Here is a 23,834-nt window from a genome sequence, read left to right on the forward strand (position 1 = left end):
GACTTCCACCGTAATGTGAGTTTGCATTGGATGGTCACGAGCAATCGCAATAGTTGCCTCTGTTGACGTACATCTGGGCAAACCAAGGCACGCTCTGAGTGCTTGAGCTTGTACTGCCTGCAGAACACGAATATCAGTCTTACAAGTATTGCAAAGAATGACCTTGCAGCCAGGTAACTTGCAATCCACGAAAAAATTTGACCACCGAGGCCCACCGCCGCAAGTGCATCGAGAATGGCCTCATGTAATATGTTATCGTATGCACCTTTCACATCTAAGAACAAAGCTGCAGATAGTCGCTTGCGGGACTTTTCGTGCTGAACATACGAAACGAGATCAACTACATTGTCGATGGAAGAGCGGTAACGTCGGAAACCAGCCATGGAGTTCGGATAAATATTGTAGTGTCATCAACGAAGAGAGCGGCGTTAGAGGTATGCCATCGCAAGTATCGTATAGTTCTGTTTTCTTTCTTAATCATGTTATGATCTAGTTGACGTTAGCGCGTTTTCCCACTCTGTTTTTCTCTCTCTCTTCTCTAATCATCACATTTACTCGACATGGGAAGTCGAAAGAAGACGCCGTGAAAATGACTCAAGAAAACTCTGGCGCTCAGGTCGTTCAATTACGATGAGAAGGATGGTTATACTACGGTAATTGGCCTCTTCGTTCACTATCTGTTTCTGATGTTCTTGCGATGATACTTACCGCGTTTTCTCCCCCTAAATTTCCAAGCACGCATGCTGTTCAGAACACAACCAGACAGTTAGCATCTCATCGTGCACATCCCCAATGAAGTGCCCAACTGCCCTATTTATATAGCGCAACTTGTATTGACCGAATGACCAGTTTCGTGAAGTCGCAAAGCCATTCGAAAACCGGAAGACGAAGCACATCATTCCCGCTTTCCACCACCTCGCAGCTCCCGTAGATGACAACAGGTTTACGTGATACTGAATTGGCGGAAACTCTATGGAAGATACGATTTGTGCCCCATTCATGTTCAGGAAAGGTATGCATCAGCGGCGACGCCGCCTTGGAATTTTGAACACCAGGGCGCTGTATATTTCGAACACATCTTCTAAGGCACAGTTAACTGTTTATCTGTACAAAGAGCAACATTGTGTTTGAAAGACGCCAAGGAGCCTACGATTGCACACGCGTGAAGTTTCCGGCCAACATAACCCAAATCAATATATATATATATATATATATATATATATATATATATATATATATATATATATATATATATATATACAAACGTTGAAATACGTGACGTCACGATGATATACCGACGCTGAAGTTTCGACGCGATTTTCTACATATAGAATATTGACGTTCCTTCGCATTCGGTTATGGCGTTCAACTAATCACCAGAAGATTTAATGAAAATAAATGAAAATAGAGATTTCAAATAACGCATCATCACAAATGCCAGTCTAAACTGATTCAGTTTTTTTCTCTAGTATGCCCTTATGTTAAGCGGTAGCTACGTAACGCTGATACAATTTTCCGACTAACAAAGCATACTGCTTTAAAACTTCAATATCAGTCTTCTGGTGCAAGAAAGGTGGTCAGTCTTGAACATGAAGAATCAACATTGTGATGAGCAGCAGGCGACGACAACCATATTGCCGCCGTTGCTTTGAAATTGTATGGGTCTGCTCAGTCGCAACTCCAGATACCGTGAGTCAGCACAGGTGGTAATAATCAATCAATCAATCAATCAATCAATCAATCAATCAATCAATCAATCAATCAATCAATCGATCAATCAATCAATCAATCAATCAATCAATCATTTATTTAACGTGCCCAGGAACAACCGTAAGGTCTTTGTGCAGGCGCACGCAAAAAAAAAATAAACAATACAATACAGACAGTCTTCAGAAATAAAAAGAGCAAAAACACGTACACAAAGAGAAATGAACACAAAAGGGGAGGAGTAAAATAAGACAACACGAGAAATATTGACGGGGCACAAAAAATTAGATTGCATATATACAACTATGTGGAAAGACTGAGAAGGGAAGACTTTGTACATTGTGCCATACTATGTCAAAACAGTACAAAGCTCGGATAAAAACAATGATTGTGGGCTATGAAAAACGTCAAGATCAAGAAAATTAACATTATAGAGACTTTGTATTCTGTGAACAGTAGAGTGTTGGAAGAAGCAGGCGGGTACATGAAACGGTCTGTTCTCTCTGGTTAACTTACGCGGAATTCGAGAATTAACACATTTGAGAAGTACAGGGCAGGATATGATACCGTGGACTAGCTTGTAAAGAAATAAGAGATCAGAACGATTTCATCGGCAGTGAAGTGATGGCAGTGATAATAATTCAGCAGTATCTGTACGAGATCCAGAGTCATTTTCAGCAAAGCGATGGTTATATATGCTGAGGAATTTTTTCTGGACTCGTTCAATGGTGTTCCCGCTGGATTGAGCAATGCCATTCCATATCACGGACGCATACTCAAGTTGTGGAAGACATATTGCCGTATACAATTTGTGGAGGGCCATGGGAGACCTGAATTCTCGAGATATTCTACAAACACATCCGAGAGAACGAAGGCCCCGCATAGCAGCACGCTTAACGTCAGCAGAAAAGTTTGACGCGCTGTCAACAACAACACCAAGATCACTGATCTCATAAACCTTGCATAAGGACACAGAATTGACAGAGTATTGAAATGACACGCCAGATGTTTTGCGAGTGATAGACATGAATTTTGTCTTCGAGGTATTCAGAGAAAGGTTATTACCGTTACACCATTCAGAAAAAGAGCGCAAGTCTGACTGCAGCAAGCGACAGTCGTTAAGTGAATGAATTTCCTTAAAAATCTTGATGTCATCGGCATACAAGAGGAAAGAAGAATTACGAATGGCAAAAGAAACATCATTAACGTAAATTAAAAAAAAACGCCAGGCCTGCGCTGAAACCGCAGCACAGTCACAGCGAAAGCTGGAAGAGCAGCGTTTCTAGAGCCCGTTAAGCTCTCTTGGGGCTACAATACAAGTACACTAGAAAGGTACCCACTACGCCATAAATCACAATTTTTATGAAGTTGGGATGCACCTACTGAGCCAATATTCGTCATTCTGCGGAGAAGCGAGGCACCAGCTACACGTCTGTAAGGCATTATGTGCACTTTGTTGACGCGACGACTGATGACGATGAAGAATTATGGCTCAGCCATTTGTAATGGGTTGGAATCTTTAAACGGCCCACCAGTTATGTAATTTGCATTGGGTGACGCCCGGTCGCTATTTCCCTCTCCCGTCATGCTGTATAACATACGTTGGCGTGGAAGAGAGACGGGGGGGGGGGGGCGAAGAACTTTACTGAGACCCCGAGGAAATGGATCATGCGTTTATGGGCTTCCTTGGCAACCAATACAAGTGCACTTGCGAGGAACCCACTACGCTATAAATCATTGCAATTTTACTGAGACCCTGAGGAAGTGGATCATGCGCTTATGGGCTTCCTTGGCAACCAATACAAGTGCACTTGCGAGGAACCCACTACGCTATAAATCATTGTAATTTTTGAGAAGTAGGGCAGCAGGCACTGTGCCATTTTTCGTCATTCTACGAAGAGCGTTGGTACCTGCTAAACGCATGTAAGGCATTATGCGCACATTGTTGATGCTGTGCCTGATGACGATGAATAATTATGGCAGAGCCCTTTGTAATGGGTTGGAAGCATTCAACAACCTACTCGTTGCGCAATTCGCATTGTGTGACGCCTGGTTACAGAATTCGCGTTGTGCGACGCTTGGTGCTTATTTTACTCTTTTACCACGCTATATTGCATATGCTAATGTGGTTCCTTCCCGACATGAAGCCTGTATAGGACCTTTTTGCAAAGCAGTTTCAAGCACCGGCATGGCTCAGAGGTTGAATACAGGGCTCCCACGCAGAGGGCCCAGGTTCGAACCTCGTTCCATCCTGGAATTTTTTTCTTATTTCGTCTTTTTTCTTATTTCGAGCGATACTGGTTACGGACACCGGCGGCGGCGGCGGCGGCAGCGGCGGCGGCGGCGGCGGACAACTACGGCGCCAAAAACGGCCGGTGAAATGATCTCATAACAGCTTTCGCTGTAAAATAAGAGTGGGCCTAATACCGACCCATGAGGGACCCCACTAGTCTCTTTATACAAAAGAAGACGTTTGGCCATTTACGGCAACATAACAATATCTATTGAGCAGATAGCTGTGCAGGAGATTCACAACCGACAAGTCAACATCAAAGTGCGCAAGTTTAACCATAATCAGTGTGTGGCTGACTACGTCAAAAGCCTTGCTCAGGTCACAGTAAATTATGTCAACCTGTCCTTTCTGAGAAATAGGTGTGGAGATCTGCGTCATGAAACTAGCAAGATTTGTGGTAGTTGAGCGGCCAGCGAGAAAACCATGTTGATTAGGAATCAATGAGTTTTGCACACTAAAAGACAATATGTTGTGAAGAGCCAGCTCGAAGATTTTTCATGTGGCACATGGTAGAGAAATCGGGCGATAATTAGAATCATCTGTTTTAGAGCCCCACTTAAATACTGGAAAAACACGAGCAGTTTTCCACATGCTAGGAAATGTGGAAGTGCCCAGGCAGTTATTAAATATCGTAGTCACTACTAGGACAATATAATAATAATAATAATAATAATAATAATAATAATAATAATAATAATAATAATAATAATAATCAATCAATCAATCAATCAATCAATCAATCAATCATTTATTTAACGTGCCCAGGAACAACCGTGAGGTCTTTGTGCAGGCGCACGCAAAAATAAAATCAATAAAAATAAACAATACAATACAGACAGTCTTCAGAAATAAAAAGAGCAAAAACACGTAGACAAAGAGAAATGAACACTAAAGGGGAGGAGTAAAATAAGACAATATGAGAAATATTGAAGGGGAATAAAAAATTAGATTGCACATATACAACTATGCGGAAAGACGGAGAAGGGAAGACTTTGTACACTGTGCCATACTATGTCAAAACAGTGCAAAGCTCGGATAAAAACAGTGATTGTGGACTATGAAAAACGTCAAGATCAAGAAAATTAATATTATAAAGACTTTGTATTCTGTGAACGGTAGAGTGTTGGAAGAAGCAGGCGGGTACATGAAACGGTCTGTTCTCTCTGGTTAACTTACGCGGAATTCGAAAATTAACACAATTGAGAAGTACAGGGCAGGATATGAAACCGTGGACTAGCTTGTAGAGAAATAAGAGATCAGAACGATTTCGTCGGCAGTGAAGTGATGGCAGTGATAATGACTCAGCAGTATTTGAAGGAGATCCAGAGTCATTTTTAGCAAAGCGATGGTTATATATGCTGAGGAATTTTTTCTGGACTCGTTCAATGGTGTTACCGCTGGATTGAGCAATGCCATTCCATATCACGGACGCATACTCAAGTTGCGGAATAATAATAATAATAATAATAATAATAATAATAATTGTTAGTTTTACATCCCAAAACTGCGATATGATTATGAGGGACGCCGTAGTGGAGGACTCCGGAAATTTTGACTACCTGGGGTTCTTTAACGTGCACCTAAATCTACGTGCACTGGCCTCTAGCATTTCGCCTCCATCGAAATGTGGCCGCCGCGGCCGGGATTCAATCCCGCGACCTTCGAGTCAGCAGTCGAGCACCATAACCACTATAACACCACGGCAGATCACAGGAAATCGTAAAAATCACGTCAAACAGTTGAACGATAAGAGTAGGGGTCGAGTGATAACATTTGAACTCGCAGTGACATTGGAAAGCGCTGATACGGACGCCCAAACACCGGCCACTTTCAAAGCACCCTGTCGAATCCCCGTGGCAGCCACAGACGACCTCGTTCACCGGTTGCACGCTTGAGAGCAGCACTATAGCAGTGCGCTCGCGGTCCGTCACGTGGCCTCTTTTCAAATTTCGCGGGCTTTCTTTACAACGCGGAAAAATTAACACCGCGAGACGTATCGTACAGGAAACAATTCAGTCCGTGCATGTTTCTAAAAGCGCTCTACAGCTCAGTGTTCATATTTTGGGTTTTCAGCCAATAATTAAAAAGTTACGTAATTAAAAATAATTAACTAATTAGTTTAGTGGAAAATAAAAATAGCCTGAGTATCTATAAGCTAGTGCGACTAGTATACGTTTGGTTCAATTTGCCTCTGAAGTGCCTTTCATTTTCAAAGTCTTGGCTCAAGTTATGTGGGACAACCTGTATAGTCTGAACAGCAATAACAGCAGTGTGGGCCAACATTGAGCTCGACCCTCTCCAATTGTATTGTAAAAAATTGTGGACGTTCATATCAGTGCACTATTTGCCCTCGGAAAGTATTTTTTGGAAAAAAAATTTTCTTGTCTGTTACAGTGATTTGAATTTTGCCGTAGTGGGCGAAACATAGGTTGCGAAAAAATACTCTAAAAAATACAATACTTTACGGAACGCCTTAAATATCTGCTGTTTACTAGAAAAGGAATGGCACTACCTTATTATTGCCCATTGACGGCCACTACTTTGTCTCACGATGTGCTTTGTGGTGAAGCAATACTGCAATTCTGCGCCCATTTTGATTATTTTTTAAAAATTCTACGAATATTACAGACAAAATAGGACTATATCACATGGCTGGATAGTTGGCAGTAAGCGTGTCAAAAAAGTATTGAAGTCGATGACCGAGTACTTTCGAAGTGGAAGGGGCGCAAACATTGAAAAATGTGTGAAATGCCCCACGTTCAGGCACATGTAGAGTGGTGATGCGTTCCAAGTAAAAACGCACGCTTGGTTTCGTTGGGAAGAGTAAACAAAGGAGATTTATTTGTGAAAGTTTATTCGGAGTGTTTTTTGTTTTAGGCGAGAAACAAAAAATTATGTTGAGCGTTCGCGGCGTGCCTGGGCGCGGGCCCGTAAGTCCGCTTCACTGCGCCGTCCGCTTCACGTCCACCCGCGTGGGCGCTGCATACTTCCGTTGCCCCGAGGAACGGTAGCACTTGACTGCGATCGGGCGCGCCGTTCTATACGCCCGTTGCCACGAGAGGCTTCGGAAATACAGTAAAAGCTCGTTAATTCGACCCTCGTTAATTTAAAAAAATCAGATAATTCGGACGTGTTCTCTCGTCCCGGCGGTCAGATGCGTTGTTTAATGGCATCAAACTCTCGTTAATTAGGTCACGTTTGGCCGCAACTCGGTTAATTCGGACGATCCTTGGAGCGCGCCGAGCTCGAAGCGCCGCAAATGTGCGACGCAAAAGAACCAAAATGGCGTTCGCATACAACCGAAACGAGGTGGCGCTGTCTGCATCGCTATTTTCAGTGACAACGGTTTCGTCCACGTATAGATCCGACACTCAGCAGCTTAGTTTTAGCTTGATGCAATGCGCGCGCAATGTCACAAAACTCATACACGGCGGAAGCTGCTGAAGATGAGGGAGGAAGGAAGGAAAGAACAAGCGGAAAGACAGAGAGGTTAGCCAGTTCTTAGACCGGCTGGCTACCCTGTGCCGAAGATGAACTTTCAGCCGCGGTCCTAGCATAAAACTCCTTTGCTACATCGTGATGGACGAACTTATCAGTTGCCGTCCATTTCATCTGCAAAATAACTATCGTCCCGTGCGCGTGGTGGTGGCGGTGAGTAATAAGGGAGGGGTGCACAGCACGTTTCGGACTAATTAAACACGGGAGTCTGCCACCGTGGTCGCAATGGGAACTAAGCCGCTGGATGACAAAAACTGCGGCTTTTAGATTGCTCCTGTGCGAAATAAGTATGCATGATTTACGCATTCATAAAGAGAATAAAAGTGTATTCATGTAACAGACATTTGTTTATTGTTTGCTTGATACTTTCCATAATTAGGTGGTTAATTCGGGCATTTTTTCCGGTCCCATGAAATCCGAATTAACGATCTTTTACTGTATATCTGCTTTTACTGTCTTACTGTGTGTGTGTATATATATATATATATATATATATATATATATATATATATATATATATATATATATATATATATATATATATATATATATATATATATATATATATATATATATATTCAGTGTATTATACAATATCAAAGCATGTACTTCAGAGTCATGCCGATTTGCATTTTAAGCCACGTAGAAAAATGTTGAAAGGAACTGTATAAATGGTTTATTGTAAGAAACTGTTTAATGTTAGTGGCAGTTAGTACCTCATCATTTGGTGACCATCGTACGTGAGTAAGGGATTTTCCAGTCATCACTTTCTTGTGTGCTATAGGGGCAGGTATAGGGTGTTAAACGAGCTAAATCAATAAGAAAAGAATCATGCTTCTTTCGGGAAGTACGATATCGCTTCATTAAAATTGTATTGTACAGGTCAGGCATTCGTTGTAAATTAAGGGCTTCGAAAATGGGTTGGAATGTTCATCGCGTGGAACACCTGTAATTATGCGCACAACTTTTTTCTGTAATCTATAGGCTTCCAAAGCAATGTCGAGCGGCGCCACTGCTCTTATAGCAATTGAAGGCATCCACGGCCAAAACACTGCCGTCCCCGCTTCCGCGCACGCGCAGAGCTCTCGGATTGCATCTGTGGTGCGTCAGAATGCAACTATTTATAGTGTACTAGAATAATTATACAACTATTGCTGACTAGCAGCTGGCTCTGGGCCGAATGAGTAGCGCATGCGCGCACGTGTCCTTGTCGCCGCCGCTGGCAAATCCGGACACAAACCGCCTTCGCGGGCAGCGTCTGCCCCCGCTAACGCATGGCTCAGCCGCGCGAGCGTCGCGCCCAAACTTGAGCTTGGGTTCCCTATATTAACGCGATAGCGTTAGAGAGCTCGTATCGCAGAAATTCCGCCGTCGGCGTCGGGGCCGTTGGTTGTGAGCGAAAAATCATCATCTTGTCCGTGACCGATAAATCGAAAAAGCTGCAAATAAAATAAATAATAAAAATGTTGGGTCCGAGTGAGAATCGAACCCAGGCCGTCTGCGTGGCAAGCAGGTGTTCTACCACACAGCCACGCCACTGCTTGGAGCTGCACTGAAAGTAACTTTCATGCTTCCCAAAAATACGCGTCCTGTATACAGGTGTCAAAGTACGAGATGTAATATCGGAGTAATACTGCGTGGTACAAGCGTACATTGCCATCGGGCGTCACACCACGTCAATATGATAACGACTTGGTGGTTTAAAGCCATCCGCCCATTACAAAAGGCACATATTACTGCGAGTATTCCCTTAAGACCACGTAGTGGGTGCATCGCAACTTCGAAAAAGTTTCTCGCGCATAATAGCTCCTGGTTTAAAGCATGCTACCCATTACATAAGGCACACACCTTAGTGCGCGCATTCTGTTAAACACTCGTAGTGTTGGAACAGCGCACTAGGAACAGAATATCGCTATCGCGTTCAACTCTTAAAGGCGAAGCTTAAGCGTCCCCCAATTTTATTCGGCCTAAGTTCTTTTTGGATGTGGTGCCCCATACTAGATAGCAATAGCTTAATGTAGATAAAAATAGAGAATTATATAGTAAGATCTTAATTTTTTGTGGCAAGAGAAAACGTAAACGCGATAAGACACCTACAGTACGAGAAAGCTTAGTATGGACATGCTCAGCCTGATAATTACATAGCATGCTTTTGTGGAAAATTACTCCCAGAGTTTTCACTAGAGGTTCAACTGTAATAGATTCTGAGCCAATCATTAATGATAAATCGCAGTTTACGGGCTTATTTATTGGACGAAAGAGCACAGATATTGTTTTTGAGGTGTTTATAATTAGTGAAATTCTTATGCTCCAAATGTTCAGCAGTTCCAACACATCCTTTCCTTTGTCGACTAGTTTATGCAAATCGCACTCCTTAAAAAATAAGGTGGTATCATCTGCACAAATAATAAATGTTGTATTATTATCGATGTTTGCCAAGTCGTTCACATAAACATTAAAAAGCAGGAGACCCAGAATACTGCCTTGGGGCGCGCCATGGGACAGGTCTTTAAAACTAGATGCGTAGCCATTAATATCTACTTTTTTTAATTAATGTAGTGTGGTTAATTCTTTGAAATGCTTGTGAAATACATATATATATCCAGCAAGACAATCGGTGAAAATTAAGAATGACGCGTTTCCGTAGGAATGTTGCTTTTAAAAACCCGCTTGCTCGACCACTGCAGCGCGCCCTTGAGACGGCACGACTCACGACAACACGCTTAGCAAATGGCTCGTTCGCCAGATGGCAGCGCTTGCGATGCTCGAGTTCTGTTGTTTTTCGGCGGAGGAAAATTTAAGCGTTCTGTGATGTTTGAACTTCACTACTAGTCACTGCTGTATCCTCAGTTTCTTTTTATCGCCAAATGTTTTGCGCATTACTTCTTCATTAGGCAAAATTTATCAACTCTACAAAATGTCGGCCTTGAGTGTCCTAGCTAATTTATTGGCTTGTGTTGCGGCGTGGTACACCGTTGGTAGTTCTATCAGCTTAATACTCGAAATCCAGAAACATAACTATATTCGGTAATTAGCGTGACGGTTTATCGGTAATAGATTAGTTCCCAGCAAACACTGGCGCAGAATCTGTCGGGGACTACAAAAGGAGGTACGGATGTAAGCAGTCAGAGTGTCCACTTATTACTTCGTAATATTTGAGATATTAATAATAAACAACGCGCAAACCGTTAAAAAACACCCACGTGTTTTGATGTCTTCACCTTGTCACGTATATGATGAATCAATATATTAATTAAATTTCGCATGTATCAGCGTTTTATTAGCAGGAGTTAATAATGAATGACAACGCCGTCTCAAAAGGCCTTAGCGGACATATTACTGACTTTATGATCATATCGGGGTTTTGGCACGTAAAAACAAAGGTACTATTACTATTTGGTCAAAATAAGCGCATGTGTTGTGACGAGACTCTAACTAATGCACATTAACTAGACAACGAACATGTGGTGTTTGCTTCGACGCTGGGAGTTGGCCTTTTCCACCGTTAGTAATCCTTATCCGCCTTCATCATCATTCTTGCTCTCCTTTTTATAGAATTTTATTCCGTGTAAGATTGTTCATTTGGGCAAAACATTGTGATACACTCTAAGACAAAATCGAGTATTTTGGGAGTGTTTCTGCCACACAACTACAATCGTCATCCACCTCGCGTACTTTCCTCGCGTTATCACCGCGGTCGCGGCACTTCCCGGTCACGAACGGCACGCGCGTTATCAGCGTGTCATAGCATTCTTGACAGGAAAGTGACGAGAGCTGGGTTTTCAAGAAAGGAAACGCGAGCAAGCCAGATGACGATTATTGTTGTGTGGCAGAAATACTCCCCAAATACTCGATTTTGCCTTAGAGTGTAGAGGCCGACAGATAAGCCGAACCAACATAAATTTCTATTCGCTCAGAGACGTCAAGAAATTCAGCTATATAAGCGTATTACTAGCGAGAAGAAAGCAGCAATTTAATAGAAGACATTCCCGCGCTATTACATGGAGGTGCAGAGAATAATCGCGCGCGAGTCAGCAAGGCGAACTGGCTGTATCAGTTGGTGCGCTATTTAATCCGGATTATTAGCCAGACTTGCTGAGTCATCGTTGATTCTTAAGCGTAATCAGCCGCCTAAGTCACGTGAGCTATACGCCTGCTTTTCCTACCACTGCGGATGAATTAAACAATACAAACACTTGAAAGAACCCCAAAAAAGTTTCCAGTTCCAACACAGGCCAAAATGGCTTGAGTGATAAAAAACGCCAAAAAAAAAAAAAACACATGCCCCCAACGTCCCCGCATCGTATATTGCCGTCATGGCAACAGCGATTACTGCAGCTCAACGAACAGCGGCGTTATTACTTTGTAATGGAAAGTGCTGACAACCCTGCATATGTTTGTTGGAATCTTGAATGTAACCCCTTGATATCATGCGACGTGTGAAATTCGCGCTGTGCTCGCTTTACAGCTTTTTTTTTCTATTTGCCTAAGTGCATCGTTCCGATTCGCGTTTAATAAACCGTGGTCGAACAAGCAACGTCGCTGCCAGCGTTTAGACAACGACGCCTGTAGCGGAAGCGGCTGCTTTCTTCAGCAGCGTTTATGTACGTATATACCTAGGAACGTCCCTCATTCGCCCCCCCCCCTCCCCCCCATATTAAGAGAGAAGATATCTCGTTCAACCCTCGAGAAAGCTGCCTATAGAAGCTGGGCCTTTCCCACCACTAACAGCAGTGGTGCATTCCCTGCATAAAATCTTAGCCGCATGATCGTCACCAGCTCTCAAGCTTCACTGCTTTTCGTTTCCCAGACTGTCTCCTCCGAGGAAGAGAAAAAAGAAATTATTTCCTTACATCAGTGAAGAGTATGTAGTTATGAAGTAGACACGCTATTTCAGGTCGGCCTCTCTATTCTTTTTACCATTAAAACCTTTTACAAGGTCTTTTACATTAAAACATTTTAAAACCTGAACAAGATTTCTGTATCGCCCCGATATAGTGGTGAACATCATTAGTCCCTCATCAATGCCGTGCACCCACAGCGAGGGAAATTCCTGTCAATGCTCTCAAAGGAAGAAGAGGTCGCCGTTCAGGTGCACGCGTCAGTGCCGGTGCACATGAAGCAGGGGCATCGTCGCGGGTGAGCCGGCCAGCTTTGGGGTACTGCGTCAAAGGACCGGAGAGGGCGGCAGCAGCATGACGCGGCTCGCCGTGCTCACGCTGGGCTGCCTTCTGCTGGCCGCCGCCGGAGCGCGACCGATGCAACCCCGACCCCGGGACAAGCGAGCCGTCCTCTGGGAGGACTTGGCAGAGGAGCCCGCCCTGAGAGGCGAGGTCGCAGTCCCCGTGCGAAGGCTACGGGACAACCGCTACTATGAGGACTGGTTCCTCGACCGCGTACTGCCACGCGTCCAGCGGGACAACCGCTGGAGGCTCGCCGACAGTTTGGCCAGGCGCCTTCGTCTGTACCGGAGAATGCGACCGGACGTGTCAGCAGAGGCCCAAGGCTGCGAGGTTCCCGAGACGACCACGCACAAGCCGACAACCACGACTACGACCACGTGCAAACCACGGACGACGACAACAACAACGACGACCACAACGTGCAAACCGCGAACTACGACGTCGACAACCACAACAACGACAACGACCACGTGCAAGCCGCAAACCACTACTACCACAACTACAACGTGTAAGCCGCAAACCACTACTACCACAACGACAACGTGTAGGCCCCGCACGACAACGACGACGTGCAGACCCTCGACTACGACGACAACATGTAGGCCACGCACGACGACTACAACGACTACAACGACAACGTGTAAGCCTCTCACGACGACTACGACAACAACAACGTGCAAACCGAGGCCTACCACGACCACGTGCAAGCCGATAACTACCACGACCACGTGCAAGCCCCGCACTGTGCCCACCACGACGACGTGTAAACCTCTCCCGACGACGACGACTTGCAGGCCTGTAGAAAGGCACGGTCACCACGATGATGACAATCTCAAGAACTACTGGATCGCATGACCAAGTTTACATAAATTCTCATGATTGCAAGCAAAAATATGCTTCATCACAAGGTGCAGTCGCTCACTACTGGTTGTGCTTTAGAGAATAAGCCTGGGGTCATGCCTATTAAATATTTGTTGCGTGTATTGATCGCCGACGCCCTACGTACCATAGCTTTCGTTTCCGCCGTCGTACAATTTACTAGTTAGCCTACGCCTGGTAGATGGTCAAATGCTATGTGAGGAGCAACAATTGCGTATTAATTGATTGAGCATACTCATTGAAGTTGCTTTTGTCAGTAGAGTAGACGCAAAGTAACTTTTGTAATCACCAACTGCGTCTTTAAGCAACTTCGGGCTCCCACACACTTTCATTGCATTGAGAGAATATCGACTGCTCCGTCGCTCCGCATTATTAAACACCACGCGAATCCCGTACCGAAAATTCCTTAAACTGTGTTAAAAAAAAGAAGAAGCAACTTTTAGGACAATGATATACAGTTTGTTAGAGAGAGAGAGAAAGAGAGAGAGAGATGAAGAGGAAGGGCGGGAGGTTAACCAGACATTAGCATCCGGTTTGCTACCCTGCACTGGGGTGGGGAAATAGGAATGGAAAGAGGGTTACCTGCTCTTCTACGGCGAGTTTGATTCCTTGGAATCCATTCAATTGCTCTAAGAGAGCACCGGTAGTTTTTCCACGCATTACGTGACCCGTCCAGTCCATTTTTTTTTCGCTTAATGTCAATTAAAGTATCGGCCACACCGTCTTTTTTTTTGGTGAAACGAGAATTTAACATGCGTACTGCGTTTTATTTTTATTTTTTTTCGCGTCGATCCTGTGCTCACATCGCATTTACCTAGTGTTATTTTTTTTCGAATGCACAGTTCTTTTTTGTAATTTATACCGATGGTACATCTCTTCTATAATACCTGTTTTGCGTGCTTCGTTCCTGTATCTTTTCCAGCTACAGTTTTATGCAGCTTACTTCTCTACTTCTTGCATCTTGTTACACTTGTCAACAAGAGGGCTCATATCTGGTGGAATACACAGGTTGTGTAATACTCACTGGAAGTGGGCCCATATTTAATGCAAGCTTTTGCTTAGGTTGTTTGTTTGCCAAGATAGCCCTGCCCACCAAGTTGGGAATAGTAAGGAAAGCTGCGATTTTTCCCCACGTGTTAACATGCGCGTAAACTTCGTCTCGAATTCGTAATGTATATTCTATAAATTACCCTACTACTAAATTTTCTATAAACTCATAAAACCGCCCAATTCTTGGCCAAATCCCACAGCGGGTGTGAGCCACGGAAGCTGGCGAACAACAGCAGCATCGGTGGACCGGTCCTGGCTTTGGCTCAACACAGAATGGCTTCGATAAACCAGGCAAAGTCATGACTTATCGTAGTTGCCGTGACTGCGGAGGACAGAAGAAGAAGCAGTGGGCTTAGGGGATGCGCGATAGCCCTGAGAGCCGAGACCGGCTGCCGCGGAGGCCATGGGGGCGTCCGGCGGCGGACGGCGGCGCCTTCTGGTCTTCTGGATGCTGTCCTGCGTCGTGCTGTCCGCCGCCGCCGAACACCGCCCCGACACCGAGGTACGCCGACAAGCCGCCGACCCGTCGCCACCCCAGCGTGGCCGGAGGGGTATCCAATGGCACAAAATGTTAGAACCCGGCCGCAACGATGGCGTCGCCTACGCCGTCGACGTTGACGACGACGATGAGGAAGGACAGGACGTTTACCCGACGGCGGCTCCCCAAATCTTACACGCGTACCAAGAGGACTGGCTATTGGACAACATTTTGTCACAAGTGCAGAGGCAAGACGCTACTTGGGGGACCGACGAGCACAACCAGCCAGCGGAACTTCCGTCCTACCGCAAGTGGGTGCCGAAGATATCCTTAGGACGCGCGAAGGAACAAGGCAGAACGCCAGAACAGCAAGAAGACGTGGCTTCGCCCAAGCACGAAGACTATTCCCCGACAAACGGGGTAACGCCGTCTAGCAGCACAACGCCGACGGTCGATAGAACGGAGAAGGCCAGGTCGACCACGCTGGCCAAGGGCGCAGATGACGACATTGGCCAGTGCCCCGCTCAACAAGTCATCCCGAAGCCGCAACTGACAACCGACACAAAGTCACGTGGGCTTATGGAAGCGCTTTTCGGTACAAAATTGACGACCCTCGTGACTGCGACAGTGAAGGCTACCAAAAACACCGGAACCACGACAAAAGACTACTCCACCGCAAAAGCGACTACTAAGGAAGCGACCAGGACAAAAAGTCATCCCACGACTGTGCGCACCACTCAACAGGCGAGCAATAGGACGGCGTCCGAGCGACCGAAAATAGCGTCAGCGATCCAGGTGGCTCCGAAAAATGACATTGGAAAGTTCGTGATCAATCGTTTTGCTCGCGTATCGCGGGAGTCTGCGTACATGGAGCACATGGAACCCATGGTTGCTTTCGCGTGCCGTGTGCACCTGTGGATCATAGGCGTACTGTGCGCTCTAGTGCTCTTGCTCGCGGTGGCTCTGTTCACGAAAAAAGAGCGCCAAGTTGAACCCGTGGTCCCGACTCGTCCTCCAGAACCCCCGTACACACCGCCCATGCCAGTGTCACCGGCGTCTCCCTTGATCAAGAGGCCACCGACAGAGGTCTGGGAAGATGACCTGTACGACGTGTCGGAAATAGCCAAGCTGGAAAAGAGGCACAGTACTATTTAACCATCACTGACTCACTTCTACAGAAAGCATTAAAGTGCAGACATCTAAGGAGTGGCTGTTTGACACATTGCGCCTTCAGAGGAGCTCCTGTTACATGCGGTAACTACCACGTCTCCCCCACGTCAAGTCAAAGGTCTTATAGGTATAGACCAACGACACTTTTTGTACAGGTACAATTAGGAGGAGATTAGAAGTACCAGATTGTTGTTCTATGGCCAAGTGAGAAGACGCCATCAACCGTAAGCAATGGAAGACATCGAACATTTCACTGGCTGCTGCTCAAAATGATTAACGCCGTCGTCCAAGTCATTGTGGTCAATCATCTGAGCTTCGTGCAGAATCAAGTTTAAAGAAAACGCTACTTAATGCATCTTTTTAGAATGCGGAACCAACTTGCTAAGGTACAACAGTCATAAATTAGCGAACATGAGGCATTCGGGAAATATACTTTAGCTCTGAATGAAGATCGCGTGAATTGCGCGGTCACGTTCGGCCATATTGTGCATGCTACTGTCAAAAGACCAAGCTGAAGCGGTTGAGTCATTTAACAGTATTGTTATGGCTGCGCCACATCAGTGTATGCTTATGACGTATAACAGGAGCACTACCAACATGGGTAATGATATTGCAATGTCTACCTGTATGCGTATTCTTTGTGTGTACGTGATAGCGAACCGCTATTTTTCAATGCGACACCACCTGCCCTCCATAGACACATCCCCGGCTTGTTTAATTGGAATGAACATGAAAATTTGGGAGATCCCGCGCATTGCGTGAATCGGTTTCATGCGAAGCAGTCAACAGGTAGCCTTCCATGCTGCCTTTTTGCTTTCAGACAAGCGTTACGACGTGGATCGACGTGTTTTTGTAAGTGTAGTAATTGTGTGCACATCGTAGGCTTTCCAGGAACGTTGACCACATTGTAGTTTAAAGGGTATATAATGGTCTGACGCAACGTAAGCACTCACGTTAGAGAACATACGCCAGTATTATCGAAACGAAGTTCACCATATACGGTGAGATGATGTGAATGCCATTGATTAGCGTATTCCTCCGGGGTTGAGCAACGCTTGAATATAGCTTGCTGAGTCGTAGGAGTATATGTGTAAGGCAGGCCCGCAGCCAGGAGAAAAAAAAAAGGGGGGGGGGGGGGCTAGCCCCCCCCCCCCCCCGAAATTTTGGTGAGGTAGGCGTTATTACCAAAAACAAATAAGGAAATAGTCAAGGTTTTCAGCAAGTCCCCCCCCCCTCCCCCGAAAGAAAGATCACGTGCTACGTGACGCCAAGAGGCCTGCGCGGAAAGCGCAGCACAGTCACAGCGAAAGCTGGAAGAGCGGCATTTCTAGAGCCCTTTGTAAACTCTCTTGTGGCTTATTACAAGTGCAATAGCAACGTACCCACTACGCCACAAATCATAATTTTTGTGAAGTTGGCAAGCGCCCACCACGACATTACTCGCCATTCTGCGGAGAAGCGAGGTGCCATCTGTAAGGCATTATGTTCATCTTAACACAGCGCACACACACGAACACAGAAGAACTCAGGCATTATGTGCAGTTTCTTGATGCGACGGCTGATGACGATGAAGAATTATGACTGAGCCTTTTGTAATGGGTTGGAAGCTTTAAAGGACCCACTTGTTTCGTAATTCGCATTGTGTGACGCCCGGTCGTTATTTCCCTCTCCCACCACGCTCTATAACATACGCTAACGTGAGAAAGAGATAGAGAGAGGGAATTAACTTTATTGAGACCCTGAGGAAATGGATCATGGGATCCTTATGGGCTTCCTTGAAAACCAATAGAAGTGCATTTGCGAGGAACCCACTACGCTATAAATCATCATAATTTCTGTGAAGTAGGGAAGCAGCCACTATGCAATTTTTCGTCATTCCGCGGAGAACTGTGGTACCTGCTAAACACCTGTAAGGCATTATGTGCACTTCGTTGATGCTGTGGCTGATGACGATGAATAATTATGGCAAAGTCCTTTGTAATGGGTTGGAAGCATTCAACAACCCACTCGTTGCGCAATTTGCATTGTGTGACGCCTGGTTACAGAATTCGCGTTGTGTGACGCTCGGTTGTTGTTTTACTCTTCTACCACGCTACATTACATACGTTAATGTGGTTCCTTCCCGACATGAAGCCTGTATACGGTCTTTTTCCAACGCAGTTTCAAGCACCGGCATGGCTCTGAGGTAGAATACTTTGCTCCCACGCAGAGGGTCCAGGTTCGAACCTCGTCCCATCCTGGAATTTTTTTCTTTCTTATTTCGAGCGTTAGTGGTTACGGACACCGGCGGCGGACAACTACGGCGCCAAAAACGGCCCTTGTTGTGATCTCATAACAGCTTTCGCTGTAAAAATTCCTGGCTACGGGCCTGGTGTAAGGTTTATGAGACTGTTAGAAAAGCGAAGAAAATACAATGGAACCGGTTCACCATTGACGTTAACCCGACGTGACGCCTGTATCATAGGAGCACAAATGCAATGTCTGTTACTTTGTTATAAAATTACACAAGCAGCATTGCAACCCCAATGGACGTTGCGCCGACACGACAGGGTTTTTTTTTTTTCAAGCAGTTTCAAGACCTGGCGTGGCTCCTGTGGTAGACTACTTGACTGCCACGCAGAATGTCTGGGTTCGATTTCTGCTGAGATCCTTTTTTCTTTTTTTCGTCGGGTCAATGCTGCCGATGCCGGATTCTCTTACGCTCTCGCGTTTAAATTATCAATGTCTGTTCTCGCCGTTCCTGAGTAGATATTAAGCTGCGAGTTACATGTGGCGCATACCCGCATACCGCGGCGCGTGATATAAGGGTATGTGCCACACGTGACTGAAGGAAAGGGTTTCAAGACGAACACAACAGGATTTTCACGTTATTCATGTCATGACTAGACAGACATGTTCGTCATAACCTCATGCACTCATGTGCCAATTTTCGTCTATACCATGTTAAGGAGGCGACCACTAGAGCCCCCAGGCGTAGGCGGCTAGGTAGATGAATAGCGAAGCTCAAAAGCGCCTTTGGCTCGCTAAGAAATGCTTCGCACTTAATACGTTATCTTGTATACAGTACCCATACTCTGTATACATCAACGATTCGTTAACTGCGTCTTCGTTAACGTAACTAAGGCAAGTACGCGTACGTGCAAGTCACGTGGTGCAAGTGCAGCTTTTACGCTTCTTCAACCTCAAGTTGTTCTTGCATACTGGTGCTCGATCCTGTCACCGGTATATAGAATGAGTACTCTCATATTGTAGTACACGCCAGCACTCAGTCGCCATGGGCACCGGAAATGGAAGTTCACGTCGCGTATACAAAGCATAATAAACAATAAATATTGTTGTGGACCTAATTTCTTCGTACTGTATACATTCGTCAATAACGGTCCATCAACGTTGCTTTGCTGCCTATCGTCTCACCTTCATCCTAACCAGCGTGAACGGCGCTGCCTTCACACAAACCATTGGGCGTGCATGGTAGAAAAATTCGCAATTCACTTTTGAGAAAATAAATACTATAACTTAGAATGGTACTGGTTTGTGCTACTTAGTAAGGATTCGTGGTATAGAGTTACTTGCGCTCCTCTTAAGAACGTGGAAGAACGTGTTTTTTAAGAGGAGCGATAGTATACAACAAATCCGATGTTTTTATCGTTACTTTAACTTCAAGCTTTTGCATACAAATAAAAATCATTACGAACCGTTACGGAACAATTTTTTTTTCCGTTCCGGGACAGAAGCAGAACTTTTTGCGGTGAAACAAAACTAAAACCGAAACGAAAAACACTGCAATGCGACAGCCTGCTCCGGAGACACAGTCCTCTTGCCATGGCTATGGGTTGGTTAGAATTACTGTACATGCTACCTTTAGGTAGCAGAGTTGCGCCACTGTTTTCCGGACGGCGCTCGCTCTGCCTTCGGTGATTCCAGCAACGCTATTCGCCAAGCGCCGTCACGTGGTCATAGGTGGCTCCTTTGCGCTGCGGAGAAGCCAACACTTCGCAGGCGACGCCGACACTCCGTAGATTCCGGCCACTCAAGCGCGGTTGACGTCGGTGCTGTTGTTATTGTTGTTATTCTCGCCGCGCTTCTTCGGTGCCGCTGGTCGAGAGACGTGTGATAGTAAGTGCATTCTTTGGTGAATTGTATGAACAGGCCATGTGATAGACGCATCGACAGCTCTATTTTTTTCGCTATGACGGGGTGTTGTATTTACGCGAATTTAATGCAACTTTCAAACCTTGAGCGAAAGGCATGTTGCACGCGAGGGCTGTTTAAAGGGACACTAAAGGCAAATATTAAGTCGACGTTGATTGTTGAAATAGCGGTCCAGAAACCTCGTAGTGCTACTTTTATACCAAGGAAGTGCTTATTTTGAAATAAAATCACCTTTTAGGGGTCCGCATCGCGTTAGCGCACTTCAAATCACCCGCCTGAAAGCGGCATTTCACACGTCACTGTTGCCGTGCCCAACGTTGCCCGCCTTTACTGCGCGGCGGCGTGCACTGGCGGCGTGCACCATTCGGGCATCCGGCAACGTCACATGCATGCGGTATTTTGTCGAACTTTCTGTCAGAGCGACTTTCACGAGCGTGCAAAACACAGGCGGCAGTACACGATACCGAAACTACCACTGAGACGCGATCGCGTGAGCGAAGCAGGGCGCCGGGCGAAGCGCAGTTAGGCGAAAACGGAACTTTTGAACCACGTGATTGCAAGCACGCGCGCATAATACGGGTGTCGCACGGCCACTTTCGATCGCTATCGAGCCCTATTCAGTTGAAAACTAGATTACAGCTGGCTTCCTTCCACCGTTAACGTAAAGGAGCCAAACGCGACAGAGAAATTCCGTCTCTAACTGGCTCGATCGCGATCGAAAGTGCAGAAATAATTTCATATCTGCAAATGGGAAAAACAGCGGAAAAGGAGACGAGGCAAATGTGTGACCAGCTAGCTCAACGAACCACACCTCTGCTATTTCATATCGCCGGTGTATGTGTTCGTCACACGATGCATTTTATTTCATGATTACATACTAGGAACGTAAGCGCAAAATCGAGGCTTGTAAGCGTTGACCTTGTTAACTGAGTTTTGCTCTCAGCATAATAAAAGATAGAAAGGAAAAAAAACCAACACTGTTACTCTGTCGCGGGAGCGCGGCTCCTACGCGGGATGGTGAGTGGCTTTCCCCCAAAACTTCGGAGCCCAAGATGGCGTACTTTGGAGTTACTGTATATGCTACCTAAAGGTAGCATATACAGTTACTCTCGGTTTAGTTAGACTGCCGCGCCATCTCGGAGTTCAATACAGAATTAAACGCGAACAAAGCAGGTAGCGCAAAGTTCAAATTCCCACATTTAAATTTAATAAATTTCGATTTATTCATGTTGCTGCTCATTGCACATTATTACAGCGACGATAATGATAGCACGTACTCAACTTCACCGAGAAGCTAATTATGTATATTATAATCAGTAAAAAATAGGCAAGAACGTTGGCTCACGTATGCACGCAAATTATGCATTCTTCGCGCACGCCTATAGATAAAGCATAAAACTAGCAGAAATATAGCAAATAAAATTAACGTCCAGAGACGTCGTGCCGAAAACATAAATTCGGGTGTTTGCCGAAAGGAGCTTATCAGTTCGCCTCTGGAGTCTAGCTATTTATTATCTTCTTGAAAATCTTTTATCATTTCTTTGGCCACATGGGAAATAGTATGTTCTTAAATATCCCCGGGTTTTCTTGGACAAAAGCCGGAAGTCCTAAGCGCGATACATTGGGCTCTGAACTGGCCACGAATTTGCCGTTGAAGAGGTGTCCCGTTCTCATCAAGTGGTGTAACGCGTACGAGCCGTTGACGGACTGATTGACGGCATCGGGCTCACTGGCTATCTTGTCCACGACCCCGGCTGGACCTACGCACCAGGAGCAGTGCCACCCAGCCGGCTGCTCGCGTGTTCCCACAATCCATGGCTGCGCCACCACCGCCGCGGTATCGAATCGAAGTGCGTCCAGCGAGGTTGCCAAGTCGTCGCGGAGGAACCGCCAGGTAGAAGCCGACCTCTCCGTCGACGTGCCCTGCGCGTGCGGCACTTGGAAGCTGTACACGCTCTTGGCGTATCTGAAAGCGACGACGTCGGGTATTCCGTCGTGGTGGCTCAGGAAGTTGACGACCGACGCGCTGGGTATCTCGTCGGCGCTAGTGAGCAGGATCCAAGCGTCCTCGTCCACGCGCGGAAACGAGCTGGTAAAGGTGGCCATCAGTTCGTTCATGAAAACGCGATGAAGAGCCATTCGGACGGCGCGTGGGTTCGCGTTCTTTGGGAAGTCCGGGTATTCCTCGTTATAGCCGTAGACGAGTCTGTCACGGTACGGCCGAAACCGGGACGTGTTGAGCAGCGACTCAAGCTGCAGGTCTCGTCCCCGCATCCGGAAGTTCCTCGTGCTCTCGAGCACAACGAAGTGATCCACGGCGTGGCCCAGCTCCCGCAGACGTATCTCGAGTAAGTCAACCTCGTTGTGGAAGAGCAGCAGGTTTATGACGGTGCGTCGGCACCGCCGACGCTTTAAAACGCCCCCGAGGTACAACTCCATAAAGCCTGTGGCGTCGAGCACAGCCGCGGGCACGGCGTAGTTCACCGGCATCGAGTTCAGGCAGGGTCGCTGGACGTCCGCGGTGTTCGGCTGGTCTGGGACAATCAACACTTCCATGGCCATGTACGTAAAGAAGACACTGCTGACGGTGGCGAACACAATAACCTTGAACTCTACCTTATGATAAAAGCGCTGAGAGCGCGGCGCCGTGATCACTGAAGAGGACATTCTTGTCGGCGGTCCCAGTAGGCCTAACAACGTTGCCTCTTTCTTCATCAGCAGCAGTGCCGCGTAATCATGAGAAGATTGGTGACAGAAGATTGGTGACAATGGCGATTGCTCAAAAAAATAACACGAACCCACGTGGAGAGTAGGCCGAAGACGAGATGGTAAATGGAATGAAGAAAGACAAAGACTCATACCTGGAGAAGAAAAAAAGTCAGTTGAAGGAAATTCGGCAGATCCCACGCGTTTCATGCGAAGCAGTCAGCGAGTACTTACGTCTATGCTGTACTTTATGGCTTTGAGCCAAGGCTTACGAGGTGGATCGACGTGTTTTTGTAAGCGTAGTAGCTTTGTGCACATCGTGGGCACACCAGGCACGTCGACAACACTGGCGTTTAAAGGGTAACTTATAATGCGAAGTAACGTCAGCCCTCACATTAGAGTGCATCATCATCAGCAGCAGCAGCAGCAGCCTGTCTACGCCCACTGCAGGGCAAAGGCCTTTCCCCTGTTCCGCCATCAACCCGGTCCTGTGCTTTCTGCTGCCACGTTATACCTGCAAACTTCTTAATCTCATCTACCCACCTAATTTTCTGTCTCCCCTCACGCGTTTGCCATCTCTTGGAATCCAGTCAGTTACCCTTAATGACCACCGGTTATCCTGCCGACATGCTACGTGCCCGGCCCATATCCATTTCTTCTTGATTTCAACTATGATATCCTTAACCCCCGTTTGTTCCCTGACCCACTCTGCTCTCTT

General features: G+C 46.1%; 2 protein-coding genes across 2 annotated transcripts; one reads left to right on the top strand and one right to left on the bottom strand.

The window, feature by feature from the left end:
* The first annotated feature begins 12,693 nt into the window (after positions 1 to 12,693).
* LOC119394635 (salivary glue protein Sgs-3) lies at positions 12,694 to 13,536 on the top strand. The gene has a single exon (XM_037661951.1). It carries the CDS (start codon positions 12,694 to 12,696, stop codon positions 13,534 to 13,536), a length of 843 nt encoding a protein of 280 aa, XP_037517879.1.
* An 8,407-nt stretch (positions 13,537 to 21,943) lies between these two features.
* LOC119394636 (beta-1,4-mannosyl-glycoprotein 4-beta-N-acetylglucosaminyltransferase) lies at positions 21,944 to 23,077 on the bottom strand. Its single transcript, XM_037661952.1, has one exon. The coding sequence runs from the start codon at positions 23,075 to 23,077 to the stop codon at positions 21,944 to 21,946; it is 1,134 nt and encodes a 377-aa protein (XP_037517880.1).
* Positions 23,078 to 23,834: the final 757 nt, after the last annotated feature.

The sequence above is a fragment of the Rhipicephalus sanguineus genome, chromosome 5 (genome assembly GCF_013339695.2).
Source record: "Rhipicephalus sanguineus isolate Rsan-2018 chromosome 5, BIME_Rsan_1.4, whole genome shotgun sequence".
NCBI classification, from domain to species: domain Eukaryota; kingdom Metazoa; phylum Arthropoda; class Arachnida; order Ixodida; family Ixodidae; genus Rhipicephalus; species Rhipicephalus sanguineus.